The sequence below is a fragment of the Eutrigla gurnardus genome (assembly GCF_963514095.1).
Source record: "Eutrigla gurnardus genome assembly, chromosome: 9".
Lineage (NCBI taxonomy): Eukaryota > Metazoa > Chordata > Actinopteri > Perciformes > Triglidae > Eutrigla > Eutrigla gurnardus.
In genome coordinates, this window is record NC_139923.1 from 26,347,200 (window position 1) to 26,369,430 (window position 22,231).

Below are 22,231 nucleotides of genomic sequence, written 5' to 3' on the forward strand. Positions count from 1 at the left end.
GATATATACATTTTAAGTGTTTTTGTATCCTGATTTATTGATTTATTTTTAAAATCAGGCTCTATTTTTCACTTCTCTTCCATCATAGCAATTTTCCAACTGTTTTTTGTCAACAATTCCCAACATTTCTCATCTTATTATCTTGTTTTTTAAGCTGAAAGTTTACATCTCTGACGTCAAATCAAACTCTGCCAGTTAACTGTGTGTGAATGCAACTCTACACCTGCAGTAACCTCGGTGGAAAATGTATAGCTCAGTGGGTGTCCCTCTCTCCCTTTGTCTCGCGCTCTCTCCCCTCTCCGACACGCGCGCGCGCGCGCACAAGCTCGTGCCTAAAAGCTGCGTCGGAAACAAAAAGGGGGGAGAATGAAACAGTCAAGTGATTACTCAGCGTGGCGGCTCTAACAGCCAGTGTGCTTTGGGGATAAGCCGGTGGTGGTGGAGGTGGTGACGCTCCGCAGCACACAGACCGGAGCCTTCAAACTCCCTGCCGGGCATGACGCGCGTCCCCGCCGCATCACTGTTGATGATCTCACCATGAGCGCGCCCAACAAATCATCGGACAGAAGGTGAGTGCGAAGCTCCATCTTTGGCTTCTTTATAGTCTCAGTGTTCTAGTTGTTTAAAGTGCAAAATGTAAAGTTATCATCAGCTGATGTTGTTGTTGGAAGACTTCACCCTATTGGTAGATGAGCACCGGAAACGGACTGATTGACACCTCCATAAAACCATGTGTTTAATAATAAGACAAACGTGCCCAGAAGGTGTCAGTGTCGTTTAAACAAAAGGCTGCTCTAGATCTTACAGCTATTACTGACAATCTAAACATTGTTCTTTTAATAGGCCTATATATATTATTGTTGAACCACGAAGCATTGAATATAAATTATGAATCATATTCAACTAAAATCTTTCCTTTGGACAGAATCGGTGCCAGAAATAAGCTGGAGAAGCTCCTGAAGAACAGAAAGGGGACATTTCCACGTCTGATCAAGGTAGGAGGATTCATGTGAATGTATTTTATTTTGGTCTTATCAGCGTGACCGCTTCAATATATATATAAGTTATAGCAATGGCCATGTTTTTGTGGAGCTCCAGCCTCCCCGTGACCCTGAATACAGGATAAGCGGTACACGATGGATGGATGGATGTTTTTGTGTGTACGCTCAGCAGAAGTGATTTATTAGGGAAACTGATGTTTTTTGGCCTGCACCACTGCAGCACATGAGGAGGATGCCCTGCTGTTCCTATTTGCAAATGCAAACTTCCCATCACCTTTCGGCCACCGTCTCCTCTTCACGGAGAGTCTGATCTGTTGTTCTTAAGGTTTGCTGAACAGACTTTACTCAGCCCGAACAGTTGTTTCTATTTTTTAGCTCTTACTTTATCGGCAATGATATGTTGTGGTTTCTTTCTTTTGACAAATGTACTTCGCTTTGGACAAAAGCGTCTGCTAAATGCCCTAAATGTAAATGTAAAGTCCCACAACTTCCAGCTCCGCCCCTCAAGGACACCTTCACGCAGCAGTGGAGCGATTCAACGCCTCCCTTCCCCGTGTGGAAGGGATTAAGAGTGTTTCAAAGCCCTCACGGAGCTGCTATAGGACACGTTTTCCACTTAACGTTGATTAAACTGAATACAGTGTGAACCTCATTGCCTTGAGGGCGGCCGGGCCGGTGGAGCAGGACTTCCTAAATCCCTTAATTGATGTGGAACATTGGACGGGATTCTGCTGGTCAAAAGAACCTGAGCTCAGGGTTTATTCAGGCTCTATTTCTAACAAATGGTTCGAAAAATCAAATTTGGATAATAGTCATTTTCAAAGCAAGCTCAGACTTTATTGTACTGTCCTCTATACTGCAGTTGGACCAACTCTTTAATTCTTAATCCCATCATGGTCCCATCGCAGTCCCCTTACTATTTGCTTTGATCTCAGCACTCCATAATAAAAGCCCCCAGCACAGATATTCTCGTTAATCAGCAACGGCGCCGCCAACAGATTGTTAAGCCAAAAGGCACTGGAGATAAGAGCGCCGAACATCTTTGAACATCAGTGGGAAATTGGAACGAGCTGCGTCTGAGGCTTCATTTGAAGCTGGGTGGGGTTTATAGTGTGAGTGGACTCCCAACGCTCAGCGTGGCAGTTGAAAAGATTTTTTTTTTCCTCCAAAAGTTGGGCTATCAATAGGGAGCGTTTGCGTCATCACAAGTAAAAGCAGCTGGTCTGAGCAGATGCCCGGAGTCTAGCTGTGCTTTTACACGACATGACTCACCATCGACATTCAAGCCTTCTGAGATCCGTCCGGTTATTATACATACAAATTATTTTGGGGTATTCGTCCACTCACTGGATCTATGCTGAAATATTAATACTGTAACTGCAGCTTTGACGTATTGGAGTCTTCATGACAGAAAACACAGATTTTGTATTCTATCTTCAGGGCTCTTGAAGGTTTTTAATGGGCTGATTATTTTCTCAATGAAAATCGAGAAAATGACGAATCATTATTTGATATAGTTGCAGGTGTATTCTCCGTCTGATCTAAACAAGCTCAGTGAGATCATGAGCCGGATCACATCTGTTCCCCTCCGTGACCTGCTTTTAGAGTGTTGTCCATCACCCATGCACTTGCCCCAGCCTTTTACCCCCCGCTGACTGAGGAACAGGCAGCGTGCCTCCCCATTATCCTGATGAACCCTGGCCCTGATAGGGTTTCTCATCACAGCTTTGTCCCTCGTTGACACCGGAGCCCCCGAAATTAAAGGTGGCCACTTAGAGAGCGAGAGCTCACCTCGGCTGATATCGGTGTCACCGAGCGACGTCCTGCCACACGCTGTGTATGAATAATATTAGAGCCAATATAATGCTCTATTAGTTCTACTTCTGTGTGTGTGTGCTGCCATGGTGTTTGCAAACGGATGGTTCCATGCTTCTCCATGTAGCATCGTGATGGATAGCAGCATCCTCTCTGCTCCCACTGATGCCCACACCTGTAGAAGGTCGGGCTGGCTGGAGACGGTCTACCTGGCGCTGCCCGGGTCCCAGCTGCAGGTTACCGTGTCGAGGATGTGCTGGACTGAACCGCTCCCCGAGTCTGATAAACATTAATTGGATTTTGGAGGGGGAATGCTGGGTAAACAGCCACCCAGGGAGTTTTGTTAATGAGTGCCTCGGCTCGGTTGCGTGAAGTGTCTGTTTTCCTTTAACGGTGAGTCATGCAATGCAGAGCTGCTGAGCGGGGTATGCCAACGTCCTCCCCCGTCTCCATAGGCTCAGAGCATTGTTGGGTAATCATGTGAGGTCTTGGCTAACATATTGTTATGTAAGGATTGGTTGTTGTTACCTTGTTAGGCTCGCTGGTTCCTTTTATATCCTTCATACATGAAAATATCATAATATTTTATTTGGGAGTTGGTTTACCAGCAAATGCTGCAACTATAGTCACCTAGCAACAATTATAGCATCATTAAAACAATAATTTTGCCCGCTGCCTGTGTATTGTAGATTATTAAAATCTTGATTAAATATTTACAGTGATTTTATGATATGATGTATCTTTTTTAAATTTCCCCCCAGGTTAATCTGCTATATTAGAAATATATTAGAACACCTGGTGTCCAAAATGTGATATATTAAGCTATTCAACCATTATTATTAACATATTTCTCTCCTCCAATATTTAAGACTGATAATTGCGATCTTCCGGTTTAAATATTTATCATGATTTTATGTAATGATGTATCTTTTATTTTTATTTCCCACACGTAAAATGATCTTTTATTAGAAATATGAGGGCATTGTATTACATCCACCTGAGCTTGTGGTGTTGTATAAAGTTATTTAACAATTATTCTAAATGTAATTTTCTCTGCCTATAATAAAGACTGATAATTGCGATCACAATAATCCGGATTAACCTAATTGCCCTGCCTGTGTTGGTGCCACGGGCCAGAGTGTGTCAGTATCCACCTGTCGACGGAGACGTAACACCTGAGCCCCGGATAATGAAGCTATTAGAATCTAAGACGGGCTCTCCTTTACAGACTCGCTGTGGAACAGAATAGCTTCTTGTATTTGGCACCCAGAGACAACGAGCGCTTCAGTCCTCATTGTCCACATCTGCCAAACGTGTCATCAGTTTAATTCCTGCAATTTGCAGGTTCCAGGTTTGAAGGCAGCGTATTGTCTGGCTCGGGCACGGGGGGCCTTTTGTATCCAGGCGGCGACAAAAGCGGATCGCCTTGCGAGCTTGTTGTGAAAGGTGACAGCAGAATCAGTGCCTACGGGGGTCAAAAGAAGGGCGGGCAACGCTCGTGTTACCCGGGTGACGAAGCTGCACCTCCGGGCCGTCACCTATGAAGTTGTAAAGAGAGCAACGGCGGGAAGATTTAAAGGAAGTAAAAAGAGAAGGGGGGTCAATTCTCAGAAAGTTAAAAAGGGAAAATGAGACGTGAGCCTTATTGCGTGGATGTGAGAAACATCAGAGCCGTCTGAGGGCGAGGTGAGGCGACGAGGGCGAGATGCCGGGCCGTCATCACTCACACGGGCCTGGCTGCACGAGCGACCTCCTCCATCCTCAGGTTCTCGGAGCTGGCAGGGCAGCGTCGGGGCGTTCAGGTCAACAACCTGCGCCGCATATAACAGCGGCTGAACCCTGCAGTGTTGTAATGAGACGTTTTGTGATTATGGAGGTGAACTCACAGCCTTGAGAATTCAAGCACACGCGGCTTTATTGAAAAAACAGTCAGATACGACGGGGCGAGCGGAGCCAGACATGGGACCCTGGACCGGGTCTCGTTCCAGGGATGGGAAGCAGCAGATCTTAGATGACAGAATGATTAACGAGGTAAGGCTTCCATAGCTGCGCAATTTGGGAGGGAAAGACAGCTGATTATGTGGCTTCTGAAAAGTGTGGACGCTGGTGTTTTTAAGTAGAGCAGCTGAACAAGCGTCATGCTTGTTAATGTGAGTATTTATTTCATATTTGGGGATTTGAACACGATGCAAAGTATGACATCAGTGCATTTCCCACAGTGTGATTTTTGTTTGTTTCTTTTGACATTCATCATCAGACATTTAAGGAAATATGAAAGTAAGAATTTAATGTCTTCTTCTGAGAAAAGTTTAGATTTCTGTGTTACTTTAGTGAATCCTATTACAGATTTTAGAAAGTAAGTAACACCGTGATGCATCACCTTACCTGTGTTCTCTAATTTCTAACTGTAATGCCAGGGTTGTAGGCTTGCATCTATATTTGGGTGGAGAGATACAAGATGGGTGCTGTGTATTTGTAATCATTTTAGTCTTGTTTTTTTTTTTTTTTGTAATTTTGCTCTTTCTTTGTAATTCTTTGTTTCTAACTGGTTGTAAATTATGTTTTATTTTTAGTCCTCCTTATTCATGCTGTCATTGTCTTGTATGCGGAGATTTTAATTGTCTTGTATTGTTGATGTGTCTTTGTGTGTTGACCCCAGGAAGACTAGCGACACTTTGTGGAATCCAAATAAAGAATAAGATGGTGAGATGGCGAACGGTATAATGTAGTTTTAATGCTGCGTGAAAGAGGTTTGATTTTGGAGATAGATGACCCCAAAAACCCTCTGTGGTATTAAGAGTACTATTTAAGTTGTTTGGGCTTTGACGGATCAGGTTTGTCTGTATTTTAGATTTGCCTCAAAAAAGAGGGATTAATATTTCAGGAAATGGGAAAATGTTATTGTTTATAATTCTGCCGGTGGCCCAATTCTGGCAATTTTAGTTGGTGACAGTCTGGGTCTCTGTCTGACAGAGAAGGACAGGAAGCTGTTGTGTTATAAATGAAGTGATGTGTCATGTGAAGCAGGATTATGTGTACTCTGTATGTAGGTGGTCTCGTCACACTGACACAGATATGAAGCAGTAGGTCAACCTGCACCTCCACCAACCACCACACAGATGAAACTAGTGCACGGCCTTTCCACTCGTATTAAAGAGCCGTGAACGATGCATTGGCCCCAGACAATCAGACAACACGGGTTGAGGAGTTTGTTTGTTTTTGTCTCGGCCTCTTCACCGCGGTGAAGTGAGCCTCTTCAACACGGCTGATGGGATTTGGTCCGACTCAGCCCCGCTTCATTTTTTAAGCTGCTTCCATGACAATAAATGCAAAGAAACGCACACAAAGCACTCATCACTCCCAAGTCCTTTTTGGAAAGATTATTGGATGTTACTGACTTGTGTGCTGGTTGTCCATCACTAGGCTTTACATAAAACATTACTGAGCACTGGAAAGAAATACATATATAAAATAATTGTTACAAAAATGAAGAATCAAGCAATTAAAACGAGCATCGTTGCAGCAGCTCCAGTGAAGTCAGTTGCCCCTGCTCAAAGGGGGGATTTAATATTTTATTTTATTTATTTAACCTTTATTTATTAATATCAGGTAATCCACAAGAGAGACCTGTTTTTTAAATATTAAAACATATAACATTAAAACGTTTACATACAGACAGAGTTAACAAAACAAAACATTCTACAATACGAGTTAAAGTGCCAAGTAGAAGCAGATAAATATTTTATAATCACTCTCTTAAAATAAGTTGTACAGCTTCGGGTCCTACTGTAGAGTATTCCAGGTCATACCTGTCAACCCATTAAGGTCAAATAAGATCATCTTATTAGTCCCGCGGCGGGGACATTATCAGGATTACAGCATCTGAGTTGGACATAGATTAGAGGACAACGGAGCAAATGTAATAAATAAGTAAAGTAACAGTAGAGAAATATAATATAAGTGGCAGTAAAAAACTAACTATAAGAAGACTGGGTCTCTTAAAGAGAGTAATATCGGCCGTGAGGGTCGCTCAGAGGTCACAGAGGAGCTCCATTCATACAACACTGTTAATCTGTACTTCCTGAACGATTTCTGTTGCCAGGCGCCGTTAACATGTCATCTGTAAACTACAGTTGAGCCTATAATCGTATGTGTGTGTGACTATGTGCGCGCGCTTGTGTCAATTTGCCACCCATGCCTCACATGGTGACACGCTGTCGCCGAGGAACCCTGCTTTGCGTCTCAAACTAAAGACGCTGCAGTCCCACCTTTGCCAAGCCGGATCAAGCTACCCACACTCCTCTCTGCCAAGTGGAAGGCGTCTCTCGCGCCGTCTGTTTTGGCTGAGGCCGGCTCAACCCTCGCTCCGGTTTGCCTCCCGTCTGGCAGCGTTCAGCCCCAGCAGAATGTAAGGCAGTGGGTCCTTTAAGGAGGAGGTCATTTGGCCCGTGCCCATCTGGAACGGTGTAGTTTGTCCAGCCACCTGCTGTTCACTGGATCCAGGTCTGGCTCTCGAAGGGGTTCGAACACGTGGAGGAGGCCAACAGCCGGTCAAATAGCTGTTTTCATATTAGGGATTAGAGCAAATTAATTGACAAATTAAAAGCTTGTAAAATGCGTAGGAAGAAAACGCTCCAGCTTCCACTCTGTGTCTCATTTAAACAGCAAGGAACGGCTGACAGGCCAGTAATGAAATACATTAGTCCGGTGCGTCACGCTACAGAAATAGCAGCATTTTATCCTGTCACCAAAACAAGGTGATGAGCAGATTTTATTTTTGGGAGAGGGGCAGAATTTATGTTTCGATACTTGTCACTGAGAGGAGGCGTCCTTTTGATTTTGATGCGATAACATTTAACATTTTATTTTGAGGTAGAGAGTTAATGACCTTTTATTTTCCCTCCAGTGAATCATTTCATCATCACTGTACAGCATCCCTCGGGGGTTTGTGCAAAGCAGGTGGAAAACGGTATAGAGGAGAAGGTGAGGGGGGGGTTGACAGCCCCTCCGGTGGCGTCTCCGAGATACAGTTGGTACAGGAAGTTGTGTACGTCTGTCTCAACCACACGGGAGGCCCATTAAAGCTACACCTCCTCCTGTCTGGCTTCCTCAGCCCCGTGAAGAGGGGCCACCTGGGAGGATGAGGGCTTTCTGTATCTACAGTACAGTCCCCCACCCCTCCCTCCGCTCCCAGAGGCCTCCTTTAGAGGAAGCTAAGTGCCAGGCCCCTGCTGCTGTGTCTCCGGCTCAGGATGGGTCCCTCGGTGAGACCCATCCATACGTCACTGGCAGCGGTGGAAGACAGAGAGCACTCCCTCGCCAATTATAGCAACGGCAGAAAGGAAACGGCATCCTCTCGCTGTCTGTCGGCAGCCTGACTCTCTCCGTCTGTGTCCCGGAGCAAAGAAAGTCCCGTTTGGATGAAGCTGACGAGGAGGAAAACGAAGGGGAGCCGAGGTCTCAAACAACCAGACGCTTACACGAATCCACGATTCGGAGAGAAAAAAAACCACAGGAAGTTCTGACTTCCGGATTAGTACAAATCTAAAGATGGGAAGTCAGTTTAACTGAACATTGTGGCATCAAATCAAATTTATTTTTGTCGAATGGAGTCAAGGACCTAAAGTTTCGAAGCAGGAGGAAATGCAGGCCTGGCGTCGTCATCATCATCATCATCATCGCCATCCTTCATTCTGCTTCTGAGGGCTTCCGTCGGTCCTGCTGAGTTACTCCCTCCCCTCTGGATGGAAATGGCGTGCCGAGGCTGAGGGGGTCTTTAGGGCGTTGTGGTGGCAGCATGGGGGAGACGTGCTATGTGGGAAGACGGGACCCCGTTGGCCTGCTGTGGTTTTAGCCTCCTCCAGGGCTGCTGCTGGGGCAGGAACAGGAGGGTCCAACCGGAGGTATGTTTGCAGGCAACAGAGGCAAGACTCACTTTACTATTTAACCATTAAACTCACACTTTCTCCCTCCTTTCTGTTCACAGTCCTCGTTTTTTTTTACTTATGTCAGGCAAACATCAATTGTAACCCTTTGTTTCCATTTGTATTGGTTGCCATGGTGAGATATACTGTATCTGCATTGTTTTGTGTTGTCATGGGTGACAAAATGCACACAGCATAATGATTCTCCCAGATGAACTGTGGCGAGGGTTACAGTGGTTGACTTCCCAGAAGAAGACTGTATTTTGTTATTATTTTAGAGATATTATGTTAGGTGTTTCTCAGCAGCTTGTATCTCTCTATTTATGAAACAACACAAACACAAGATGCTTTTTTACTCCTGCCCTCGACCCTGACAAAGGCAGCGCATATCCACTCCTTGCGTTCTTACTTTTCACAATAAAAGCCCCAGCTATGTGACATTCGCAGGCGAGTATTTTCACATTTTCGTGTCACTTTATTGCTCTGATGAGCTCAAATAAATGTCAAACTATTCCTTTTCAAGGAGCAGCTACAGTGTTAGCATAGGCTTCAGAAAACAAACATTTTGAAGGTGAAATTTTTTATCATTATATAGTTACTTCGGCATCTCTTTTATACGTTTATTGCAATTAAATTACAACAAAATTGTTTGAAATATTGACTATAATTCTTCTGATTCTGATATTTCCCATCATGCTGCAACGTAGAGAATAAACAGATGCAAAGTGTGATTCTGCCTAAAAATGAATGCCTCCTGCTGCAGCTCTTCTCTTCTAATCAGGCCAGATTAAAGGAGTCTCCCTCCGGTTCCCCACTCTGCTTAAGGGCCACTCCACCAGCAGGGGCCGATCGCAAAATAGATCCTGAATCTTTGCTCCAGTTATTTAACGCTGTGATTGTTGAGTGTTTTTTTGAAATAGAAGTGAACTCGTTCAATCAGCAGGTCGGGGACAAAGGGAATGGATGAGGAGAGTGAAAACAAGGAGGGCAGCTTCCTCCACGGCTGCTCCTCCTGTCCTGAAGCTGATTACCCAAGTGGCCACAGCTGTTGCATAACAGCATAACAGCTGTCATCTAATCATATTCACCTCCTTCAGCTTATATACTCCTCGTCACATGGAGGGTTGTTTCCTGGGATTAGCCGCTGGAAAGCTATTGTCTTCTTACAGTTGCATTGTGGCAGCAAAACATTGTTAATGTCTCTTATTACAAGCTTTCTGACAAACTGATAACTGATTAATGAATATGCAAAATTAGTAATTCAATGTCATTATCTGAATGGAGCTAAATGATCATTCTAAAAGGTTTTATTTGTTCTTTTTTTTTTTTTGAACACCAAAAATCTATTATTCCTTGGGATAAATAAGCAAATAGTTTCCAATGAAGTCCAATTTAAAAGACACTTTCTATATTTTATTGTGTGATCCATCTTATATTCTGTTTCCCTGCTCGTTCAAGGGTTACACATTTGGAATAATTGAGATTTTCACTTTTCACATCTTAGAGGGGAGAGGGAGGGGGGGGGGGGGGGAGAGAGAGAGAGAGAGAGAGAGACTGCATAACAGTTACAGCCTGTACTGTAAACCGAGTGTGGCCACGACGTGCCGTGCGTCGGTGTGAACCGTCTCTCTCCGCGCATCAGTCACCCGGCCGGCGTGGTGGAGGTGGACGACAGCTCGCGGGATGAAAAACGCGTCTATATCGGGAAAGCCCCAGCTGTCAGCGGCGGAAACCTGAACAGGTGGCTCCCCCTCGGTGTCTTAAGCGCTACGCGCTAAGACGCAGAGACCCTCAACAGCTTGCGCCTCGCGCTAATCGCCTCTCTCTCTCTGACGACAGCGCACTTATCTCGCGCGCGTAAAAAGCAGCAGCGGGTCGTTAGATGTGATCAGTGGTCCGTAGCTGTGATTGTGGTCATTCCGTCCTCTGCAAAGAAGTTGGTGGAAGAAGCGCGTCTTGGGTTTTTTTTTTATTCTGGACTGGCAGAGTTGGATATTATGACTCTTTGCTGGATTTCATAAACTCATCTACGTGTTTGGATTTTATCAATCAGCTGTAAAGAGACATAACCGGCAGCATGTTGCCAGAAATAAACAACAAGGTGAGACATTGATTTGGTTGCATGGGAAATAGTTCATATAAGAGTGGATTTGTGGCCAATCAGCGTGGCTTTCCTGTATCTAATCAATTAGATATGCTTTATTATATTATTCTTCATCCCCTAAACTATCACTTTAATATCCATAGTCAACTTTTTCTATAGAATAAGAATGTGTTTTGCCCAGATACATGGCTTCACTCCAGGCTAATTCCATTTGGGGGGGAAACCCTCCACAGGTTTCCTTTTACAAGGATGAACTAAGTGAAAGTCACTGTGCATTCTCCAATGTATGTGTATTGATCCATGCCAGGAATGTGAAGTGATTTACATTTCCATCCCACACGAATGCTGATTCCGTAGTGCGCCCCCTTCCTCCTGACCGTACGCCAAGTTATGTTGAAAAATGGGATCCATTTCTATTTCAGGCGTTGTTCAGCCTACTTATTTCAGTGTTTGTTGTGCTGACAGTTTCTGTAAGTCTATATGTGTTCTGGTCTATTTTACACACCTTACATGGAAACTGCTGTAAATTTAACCTGTGCTGGGTTTTTTTTTACTGTTTTATGGACAAAAGTGTTTCACCTTATGCTGACGACTCACCTCTAGTTTGATGAAATGGATTGATCGGGGATCGTCCTGTGGTGACACGGCACGAGTGTTTATACAGTGAAAAATCACTTTGCATGTCTGGCAGCCGATCGTGTGAGTGGGCACAGTTTCACAGTTTGTTGGTGTTACTCCTGGTTTTATTGCGTTGCTGACCTTTTCAACAACTGACCCCTGAGGCCCCAAAGCTTCTCTCACGCCTGCTGGGATAACCTTCCTCCAGTAAACCCAGTTACACAGATACAGAGTGGTCGTTGCTACTGACTTCCATTTATCTATTCACACAAATGTATTTAAACTCGTTGGCACATTGAGAGCAAATTCATTCATGTGAATTTCATTTGTGCCAAATCTGAGTATAAATGGACTGTATTTATGTCTACACAGCATGAAATTATATGCGGTCGTCTTCTTGTGCAAACCAGGAGGCAACAAACGCTGCAGTGCCTTAAACTTGCATTCTGTCTACTGACCATCAGGGGGCGACTCCTCAGGTTACAAAAACAAGTCTGATTTCTATGAGAAAATGAACTTCTCACTTGATTTATTACCTCAGTAAACATTGTAAACATGATTTTATGGTTTCAATCTCTAGTTTGAAGTCTTCTTCAATTCACCAGGATGTTGGTTTTGTAAATTATGGACCCTTTAGAGTCAAATAGACGATTAAGCAGGGGATGCTTTTATGAATCCGACCCCTGGTGTTTGGGATATTAAGACATGTTTTTTTCATTTTCGTTTTAACACCAGAGGTGAGAAAGACGGAAATGTGTGCACTTGGGCATATGTTGTGATGCCACTGGGTTTCCACTGGCTTAGTGCTCATGAGCCAGGCTTACAGCAGACTTTGCAGGTGTTGCTTCTGAAGCCAACCTGTCACAGTGACCTACATGGCTCCTGCTGTCGCCCGCTGTTCTCCTGAACTTGTAACACAACCACATTGTCGTATCAAACCTATCTCTTACTGCAGGATCACTTTAAGGTGAAGGAAGTAAGTGTTTGAGTTAAGAAGCCAAGAAGTCGAGTCCTCCTCTGGGTTTGATGCTGCCGTGACAGCTGATGCTGCTTTGGCTTCTCCATCCGATGTTTCCTATCCAGCACCTGCTGGAAACAGGCTGGCAAAGTGAGTTAAGCATGGATCCCCATATGGGGCTTTAGTTCACCCATATGGAGACACCCAACACAGCTGCACCCGCTGCTTAAATAAAGCACGTGTAAGCTGGCTTGGTGTCGGAGAGAATCAGGCAGGAACTCTCCAAATGTCCTACTTTCATGTATCCGGAAACCCCGTTGCTTTGTGTGTCGCCTCCTTTGAACACTAAGGAAGGTGGATCTTTGGCGTGCACGTGCCTCCAAGCCCCGTGCACGCCCTCCGATAGACACACGGCGGTGCACATGTTCACCCACCTACAGGTACACAGAAAATACAGGGTAGCAAGAGGGGTTTTTTTTTCAGAAGTGATCTATTTTAGGATCATAGTGCATTATTTTTTGCTCGCCTTGCTGCAATCTCGTTGCAAGCCGCCCACAGGCTGTGTGTTTGTGGAGAGGCTGGAGAATCCAAAACGGCAAGGAGGCAAGAAGCAGTTGAATTCTTCTCATTATTCCTCGTTATTTCTGACAGCTTGAATCCATCTTGGTGTAAAAGGATTCTCATCTGACTTTGGAGATGACGCTATTAGGCATTGTGCTGTATGACATATAGTTAATATGGGACTTAATTGCTCTCATTCCTCCCACAGACGTCACGACCCGAGGCCTTCCCTCACCCTCACCGACTCCCGGCGGAGGGCAACCGCCTCGGATCAAACCGACCCTGCTCACAGGTCAGCGCGATGCCGGAGCACAACATGTATCAGCATATTCCCTTTGTTTGAGTGAACACCTAAAAACATCGCTTGGGGGATAGTATTCCTCACTTTTTTATAATTTAATATATAATTAAAATATAATGAATGCACATGCAGTGAGCTACACCGGAGTGCTTTCTCCTAGAATTAAAGGCTTTGTCATAGATACGTTGAATATAGACACACTCCTGTATAAAACATGAACTGAACACACATCTATCTGCACATATGTGACTAAATGCATCATTCCCATCGATACCAGTGCAGCCTATTTGAGCAGCGCGACCCCCCCCTCCTTATGTGCAGGCGTGTAACCGTGTTTACTTCCTTTGCCTGTTGTGGCAGGTGCTCGCAACTATATTTAGCCCTATCTCTATGCGTCATAACCAAGTTGGCAGATCCTGCAGCAGATCTCAACACGTGAGCTGAAATATCAGAACTATCTATACTGTATGGATGGGAAAGCTTTTTTTTTTCTTCCTAGAATGCTGTTAATATTTAATACGGAAGCATTTATGATGTTGCTAACGCAGTGCATTGCTGGAGGCGACGTGATAGTTTGCACCGCCTGACATTTGAGTGGATTCGCAGCTCAATAAGGGAAAACGTTCAATTCAATGAACTCAAAATGCACCCCGAGACACTGATACGCGTCTGTAGGATCTCATTTTTTTCATCAGGGATCTTGGCACAGCACTGAGGTCTAATTTTGCCCATCATTGCCGGGGCTGCGACACATGTAATCATGTTCTGAGAGCGAGCAGGATGGCAGCCAGTGAAAAGCAGTTTGCTGCTCTTCACCTCCCCCACAGAGCCGCCACAGACAGACTCTGTCAGGACCCGGCCTCACATGCTTTGTCCCCACTTCACTTTAGACCTGATCAGTAATTCCAACCTGCTACCTGCAGGGGGGGGCGGGGGGTTCCCGGTCACCCGAGCCTCCGCAGACAAATGCATGTGAAAGGGATGTAGATCACGAGCTGCAGCCCAACACAGACACATACTTTTGAAAAATGGACTTGCACGCTTGTTGCTAAAGTGTAAAATGCATTTAGACTTCATGCTTTAGTTGCATGTGCTGTTCAGTATTTGTTATTCTGTTGAGTTAAAAGATCTTAAAAGCCGTCTAGTTGTGCAAATTGGCCAGTTTATTCGTGGATTTTCCTGAATACTCTTGTTTTGGTGATTAAACTGCAGGCTTCATCTTTCAGACTGACTGAAATATCTCGTTTCCGGGCATCATGTGACCCTGTTTTCTGTATTTGGGATTCTAATGTGCATGAAATCCCTCTGATTTACAGAAGTTTGGCCCCGGTGTAGGGACCCTGCCTCAGCTCGAGCCTTCCGTGGTCCAGGTGGTGGTCAGCAATGCCAAAAACCAGCACCAGCAGTCGGACCACATCCTGCCCCAAATCGCCAACAAAGGGGGCCAAAACAACTACCAGACACACCCGGTGAGCTTCTCACACCCCAGCAGCCTGTCATGTGACTTTACCTTCTCTGTGCTCATAATCACTAAGTGTTTATCGTGCAGGACGAGAGGCCGAAGCCCACGCAGCAGTTCAGCACGCGGTTCGGTGCAGCGATGGACAAAGTGTCCGTCTCCCGCAACAGCAAGATTTTCAGCAACAAGCTGGAGAAAGAGAAGTCATACGAGGGTCAAAGGTTACCTATGTCCCCTATAGGTATGTTATCATTAATAAGAATACAATACAACAGATATGTTATTTCATATTTAGACTCTTGATGGTGTAACAAAGTCAAAATAGCACGCCGGCATCCAAGTCGATTATTCACGATTCCTCCGCTCTCGGCAGAGGTGTAATCAATATGATGGTGACTCATCCCGCCCTTCCGCCTCTTACTTCCTGTTGCAGAGGCGCTGAAGAACTTCCAGGACCGGATGACGGAGTTCGAGCAGGAGGAGATCATGGACTACGCAGAGATCTGGTTCCTTGGTCTGGGCTCGCAGAAGATCGAGGGTTCCCAGGGAACGCCGCAGAACTCGGGATACGATGACGAGCACGGCAGCTACGTCAGGGTAAGATGGGTGGTCGGTCACAAAAACACCACGTCTGCTTTTCTTTTTCCTCAACGTGATGGGATCGATGTTAAACAGTTCAAAGCAGAGGCTGTTTGGAAAAAAAGACTTGCTTTTTTGTGTCTTTGAATGCAGAAAAAAGGAGCATATTTACAACTTGAAGTCTTTGATGTTCACATTTCCCAACGGCAGAGTTTGCTAATAAATGTGACTAAATGTTGAATATTGTATTTCCAGTAAATTTGAAGAAAGTAAAAAATGAATTCAGTTGACATCCATCATAAAGATCTTTACATAGACATGAATGCGATATAATGTCAAAGTTATCACATGCACACACACACACATAAACAGGCTTTCGAGCTGCCTAAGATGAACTGTACCCGACCAGATGCCTTCATGTGACCTTAATCCAGCAGCTGCAGACGTGATCTGTCTGCCGCTCTGACTTCTTTGTTTAATACTGTACACAATAAACTGAACTGAGGTCAGCCAGGCCCCGTGGCAACAAGCTGAACTACTGTATAAATCAGGTGACAGGCATGTGTTAGACGATATGTGATGAGTGTCCGACTGACAGTTACAGCAAAGCACACTTTTAATCCTTACCTGTAGCTATTATAGATCCAATTATCTAAACGACAATGTGATTTATTCATAGTTTGCTTTCAAATAAAATATTCAAAATAATCTTAATAAGCTCTTCCTTTTTGCTTTTTTTCCCCCAGGTGCTGCATGATCACATTGGCTACAGGTTCGAGGTGCTTGAAGTGATCGGGAAAGGCTCCTTCGGGCAGGTCCTGAAATGTCTGGACCACAAGAACAACGAGCTCGTAGCAATTAAGATGATACGCAATAAGAAAAGGTACAAGTACAAATACTCTCTGATTCATTTCACGTCTGTTGAATGAACCTTTCCTGGAAAAGAGCTTCGAATGATCCAAGAAAGAAATACATCCTGTGTGACTCTTGCATTTAAATGACGGTGTACACATTCAAGGAGTCCGTTTTTGGCATTCAGATCTGATACCCTATAGTGAGGTTTTCTCCAAAGCTCGCATCACGATCGCTCTACATTTTAGGAGTCAAGCTGACGTCCTGATTTAGCGTGATAGGAGTCCGATCCCTGCAGTGTTACCTTACCTGTCCTTATTCACAGAGGACCACAATGCAGGTTAGATGCAGGACTCAATAATGCAGAAAACAAAATAGTGCAATTTGCTTCCCTCGGGGAAAACTCCCGCACTGCCGATCTCATCTCTCCTGGAAGACGGTTGTGTATGGTTGGCTTTAAAATCACACCAAGTATCTCTTTTTTATGTCAGTTATCTCACACCTCCATGTTAAAAATGTGTTTCATCAGGTTTCATCACCAAGCTCTGGTGGAGCTGAAGATCCTGGATGTGATCAAAAGGAAAGACAAAGACAACCTCCACAACGTCATCCACATGAAGGAGTACTTCTACTTCCGCAATCACCTCTGCATCTCCTTCGAGCTGCTCGGGTCAGTACGACTCACGGAGGTTTTATAGCTGGAGTGTGTGAAATGCATTGTGTTCATATTTGCTTTGACATGCATGGAGGTGCATTGTTCTTGATCTTTATGTAATTATTATGCATGCAAGCAGGCCCTCGGGTTCAGAAATCAGCCTTGCAGGAGACTATTAAGCCACTTTTCCCACTTCTCACTTGCCTCTAGTCGTTAATTCTAACTCTACGTGACCGCGGTCAAGGAGGAGCTAAGTGATCACCTGTACCTTAAGCCATCTGTGTTTTAGGGGCGGACGGCAACCGATATCTATTGGAAGGGAGATGATTCTGTGTATCACTCAGGCTGAATGACCTTTAGAGGACGTCTGGGACTGCCGCCTTGTCTAACATTACTGTCACCGAATCCTTTAGTTAAGGCCTTGATTAGGGCCCTATCTCTTACCCCCGTCTTGCTTCATGGTGTGAAAGCTCCGGTTACACAGGCTAAAGAAGTTTATGCTTATAGCAGGATGTAGTGGGAGGACACATTCTGTGTCTCGGTCTCCCTCTGAAGCACAATCATAGATGATTTAAGTGAAAGTTTGACAGTCGGTTACTAAGGGCGATGTAAATGCCATGGCATCAAACTTAGCAGCCTTCTTTTTATAATCCATATTGAGCTCACACTGCAAAGTACACAAATGGAGGCAGAATCATTTTTAAGGTGCGTTTTTTTTATGATTTCACAGTGTTGCAAGCTAACGGCTAACGTTGTTTCCTTTCATCAGGGTGAATTTGTACGAGCTCATCAAAAAAAACAACTTCCAGGGCTTCAGTCTCGCTCTCATCCGCCGCTTCACCCACGCTCTCCTCCGGTGCCTTCAGATGCTGCACAGGGAGAAGATCATCCACTGTGACCTCAAGCCGGTACTGACTTCATGGCTTTCTGTAATACCTTTTTTGAATTCAAATCTAAAATATAGTCCACAAAACGGGATGTGGGCTGCACATGATTTCCCACCACAACTTAATCTCGTGTTGCTGTTTCATATTGCAGCTTTATACGCCCATAACGTTGAAATAATTTGCAAATGTCTTTCATAACGTTCTATCAGGAGAACATCCTTCTGTCTCAGAGAGGGCCGGGGAACATCAAGGTGGTCGACTTTGGCTCGAGCTGCTACGAACAGCAACGAGGTAAGAGGACGAAACTCACCAGGGAGAACGTGTAACGGCTCTTATTGTGTCGGTGCGTTCAAAGACCTTCCGTCTCTTCTGCGTTTCCCGTCTAGTGTACACCTACATCCAGAGCCGCTTCTACCGGTCTCCGGAGGTCATCCTGGGTCACCCCTACAGCATGGCCATCGACATGTGGAGTCTGGGCTGCATCCTCGCTGAACTCTACACGGGCTATCCCGTCTTCCCGGGGGAGAGCGAGGTGGAGCAGATCGCCTGCATCATGGAGGTACTGATCGTGGATTTGTTTTCTAAAAATGTAAATTCATAACAGTATGGTTGTCCAGTCGCTTCAGTGTGTGTGGCGTTTTTGACTTACAGGTTATTGGGATGCCTCCAAATGATTTTGTCCAGTCAGCGTCGAGGAGGAGATTGTTCTTTGGTGAGAATTCATCTTAAGTTCTTATTTCTGTGGATATTTGATCTGCCGTACAGCGATTAATGTAGATTATAGGATTATTAGATGTTATCAGAAGATAAATGAATGGTTTGTAGGAGGTGTGAGATAACCTGTTCACACGCCACACCTTGTATTTCTCATGCAGAGAATTTACCAGGAAACGCCAGCAAGTGCTTTTAAATGTGACAGCGCCTTGCTTTGAGTGATGAGGTGGATGTGCTGGTTTGTTGATATTTTGGAAGGTTTGTGGGCTCTACGGTGGCTCTGAGTGGTCAAAAAAAACCTCGAAAAACCTTAAATGGTTTTATTTGTACAAATGTATGTGTCTTTTATCAGATCCACAGGTTTGTACCTGCTGTCCTGCCGTAGCCTCAGCCAAAACCTCACTCTGAACTCTGAACCTTGAGAGCCCTGCGCTGTAGGAACAACGTGCCAAGATGATTAATCAGTACCGTGTCTGAATTACTGTGTGCAGACTCAAAAGGAAACCCCAGGAACATCACTAACAGCAAGGGGAAGAAGAGGAGACCCAACTCCAAGGAGCTGTCGGCTGCCTTGAAAACCAATGACGTTTTGTTCTTAGACTTCATCAAACGCTGCCTCACGTACGTGACATTTCACCTGTAATGGGACGTTTTATTTAAGTATGCTTTAGTGGATTAAATTACTTTTCTCTGTGTGTTTTTTGTAGTTGGGACCCGACCAAACGTATGACTCCAGATGAGGCTCTACAGCACGAGTGGATCCTGGAGGGAAACTTCAACAAAATCCGGCCGAGAACCAGGCCGACGGTGCAGAAGGACAGTTCGACTGGTAAGAGTACTAAATATTTAATCTCACATTCACAGGGCACTTCAAGTAAGAGTAAAAATAAAAAAGTAAAGATATATCAGCTAAAATAGAGACATCTATGACATCTGTAGGGTTCAGGTTGAATGGGTACAAGCTGCTCTCCCTCAGCAACAGACATACCAGCAGAGTTGTCTTCTGACATTTAACGCCTGTTTTGTTCCCGCGGTACAGCGGAGAAGGTCAGCTCAGAAAGCGGCCCGGCAACGGCAACAAAGGTGACCCCCGGCGAGCGTCTGCGGCCCATCGGGGCCTCGGCGGAGGAGGAGGTGTGCGAGGGCGAGGGCAAGATCTCCACGGATACCGAGCAGCGGGAAGGAGGCGGGGAGAGGCCCGTTCACATCATCATCAAGCCTCAGCAGGAGGAGGAGGTGGGCACGGAGGGAAAAGATAGCCAGGAGCCGTCTCAGTGTTTGCCCCCGATCGTCTAACGGTCAGGGAATCACGCTGCGTTCACGGCGAGCGGGAACTGAGAGTGATGAAGATCCTCCTTGTTCCCATTTAATGCGAACACTGCCGGGACGCTTCTGCTTGACGTCACAGAAGCTCGATCCAGAGAAACGTTGGAAAGCAGCTCAAGCGGATGTTTTCTGCTGACTGGTAGCAAAAACCAAGCCGGTCACATGACGAGAACAAAAGATATTGACGTACGGAGGAGACACGCCGATCATCAGCAAATACGCCCATCCTCTATTTATTGTTTATTGTGCACTCTTTAGTTGCACTTAGCTGTCTGCCACTGAAGAATGCCCATGTTGAATCCACAATATTTTCTGGGCATTGAAATCCTTGAGAAACACACTTTTACTTCCCTCGTGTTTAAAAAAAATAAAAATAAAAAATGAGTAGTGCATGGGTATAGAATGTGTCATCAAAATTGATGTTTTGCTTTTTATTCTTTTTTTCTTTTACACATTTTAGCATTACTTTCATTAAATATTTTAAGAAGTGTGTGCAATAAAGGCTGAGCCAAAAAAAGATTTTTTTTAAATCATGTGAACAAAGACGTAACTGTCTTTTTAATTGTAGAATGCAGTTGATGACATGCTGATTATTAATGATTTCACGTATTAATATTGGAATATGTTTGATCCTATGTTTCATATTTGTTACGCATTTGAATTCAATCATAAAATATGTATTTGTAATAGAATTTATTGTACATATCTGCTGTAATTTCATGTTTGTGTAATACAGAACATATTTTAAGAAAATATTTCAGACATTTGAGGGTTTAGACAAGGTTTTACTTGTTGTGTTGTCACCGTATGAAATATTTTGTATGTCTGTTATGAATAATGTTTTTTTACATTAGAAACAAAAAGACAATCCTGTTATTGATAGTTTGTGCCTTGCAGTATTAGAAATCTCGCACTTTAATATTGTGTGTACACCTGCTTTAGAAGCCACTGGATTCTCACCTGTCAACACGGGTTCAGATCACCCAGCCAGTACCTCTTTTATTAGACAAAACCATGTCTCATCAAAGGTTGTTTCATGATTAACCATCGTTTTGCAGTTGATTTATGTCTTTAGTCGCCAACAGACATCACTTTAAATTCAACAGACCCATACCCTCACCATCAATTAGCTAACGAGATCCCGTGAAAGTGGGACAGCTGAAGTAAGAAACATCATGTTATAGTTGTATCACTTTGTATTTGTCTTTTTGTCTTTTATGACGAATAAAGGGTTGTTTCAAAGAGCTTGGTGTTTCATAAATGGCCTCATTTCCATCCTCATTTTTGTCTTCATGTTTCCCAGAGTCAACCTGAAACTATACTGAGGCGAGTTGGCACGTTGTTCAGATGCTGTATAAAGCTTTCACTTGAAGTTGTAAGGCGTAGTAATCGTTTTCAGCCTTTTGCTAAGTGAGTTACATTTTGAAAAAAGAAAAAGAAACATGCAAGTGCTGCCTTCTGCTGCTGAGCACGGGAACTGATGGGTGCAAGAGTGGCTTGGACCGTTACTTTGAGTTATACAGAGCATTATACATACTTATTCAAAGTAGCTTTTAAATACCTATCAATAAACACAATAGTTGAAAAACAATTGCCTGCTGAACACAATAAAGGTACAATTTTCTTTCATGTTGACAATCCTGAATATTTAAATGCATTATTTTCACTGTTCTGGCTTTCTTTCTCTGCAGCAAACACACTTACGATGCGACAGATGCCGACAGCAAGCCGTGCTGTCACCAAACCTCCCGTCTTCCTCACTCCTCAACCTCCACACTTCACACAGTGCCCCAGTCCTAAACCCCAGTCCCTGCCACCTTGACCCAGCCAGTCCTTGCAGGGACCCAGTGCCCCACTTCTGAGACGAAGCTGCAACCACCACTGACATCCACTGCAGACGGCTTGGTTCCTCTGCCGTACTTGCAGCCACAGTGTGATGAATCCCGGACAGGTATCGTGAAGGTTTTATCATTTATTAGAATGGAATATAAATGTTATGTTAACATTATTCTAATGTTTTATTTGTCTACAGAATGTCACCATAACATTATTGTTACTGGAAGTGACTTATACTTATCAAAACATGTACAATCCCAACAAAATCCAATTTTATAAGAAATCACCTCTACCTATACTACTCGCAAAGTACTTTCTCTGTGTATATACATCTTACATTTTGGTGGGACTTTCTAAAGTGTGTCGACTTTAATTTTTTCCTGTTCAGTAGTTTGACACTGTTGTGAAAAAATAGTAAGCTTGAATATACGAGGAGAGTCTATGAGTTGTATCAATAACAACGCTTTATTAGCACAAATATCAGGAAAGCATATTCCGGCAGTTATACGTGCACGGACCTAATAGTCAGCCCAACATAGGGTTAAGCTCACTAAAAAAGGCGCTTACAACAGAGTGCGCAGCTTATTTCATTGAGACTCCACATGAGTCTGATTGGCTCATTCTATAGATGCAGGCGGAGC

General features: G+C 44.2%; 1 protein-coding gene across 3 annotated transcripts; it reads left to right on the plus strand.

Annotated features, from left to right (window-relative positions):
• The first annotated feature begins 436 nt into the window (after positions 1–436).
• Positions 437–20,959, plus strand: dyrk4 (dual-specificity tyrosine-(Y)-phosphorylation regulated kinase 4). 3 transcript variants are annotated; one of them, XM_084016606.1, is made up of 15 exons: positions 437–569; positions 926–995; positions 13,190–13,273; positions 14,599–14,751; positions 14,832–14,982; positions 15,175–15,338; positions 16,067–16,203; positions 16,702–16,842; positions 17,597–17,735; positions 17,924–18,005; positions 18,101–18,273; positions 18,366–18,426; positions 18,920–19,049; positions 19,136–19,257; positions 19,468–20,959. In XM_084016606.1, exons 1-15 carry the CDS (start codon positions 538–540, stop codon positions 19,722–19,724), a joined length of 1,896 nt encoding a protein of 631 aa, XP_083872732.1. In that variant the 5' UTR covers positions 437–537; the 3' UTR covers positions 19,725–20,959. The 3 variants fall into 3 exon arrangements, with proteins under 3 accessions (XP_083872732.1, XP_083872733.1, XP_083872734.1); XM_084016607.1 differs by lacking the exons at positions 437–569; positions 926–995 and adding an exon at positions 7,743–8,719; XM_084016608.1 differs by lacking the exons at positions 437–569; positions 926–995 and adding an exon at positions 10,421–10,841.
• Positions 20,960–22,231: the final 1,272 nt, after the last annotated feature.

Bases quoted from the DNA above. Each gene is read 5' to 3' on its own strand.
- dyrk4 (XM_084016606.1), top strand. From the start codon at position 538: ATGAGCGCGCCCAACAAATCATCGGACAGAAG. The intron at 16,843-17,596 runs GTCAGTACGACT...TCCTTTCATCAG, and splicing joins ATCTCCTTCGAGCTGCTCGG to GGTGAATTTGTACGAGCTCA. The intron at 17,736-17,923 runs GTACTGACTTCA...ACGTTCTATCAG, and splicing joins TCCACTGTGACCTCAAGCCG to GAGAACATCCTTCTGTCTCA.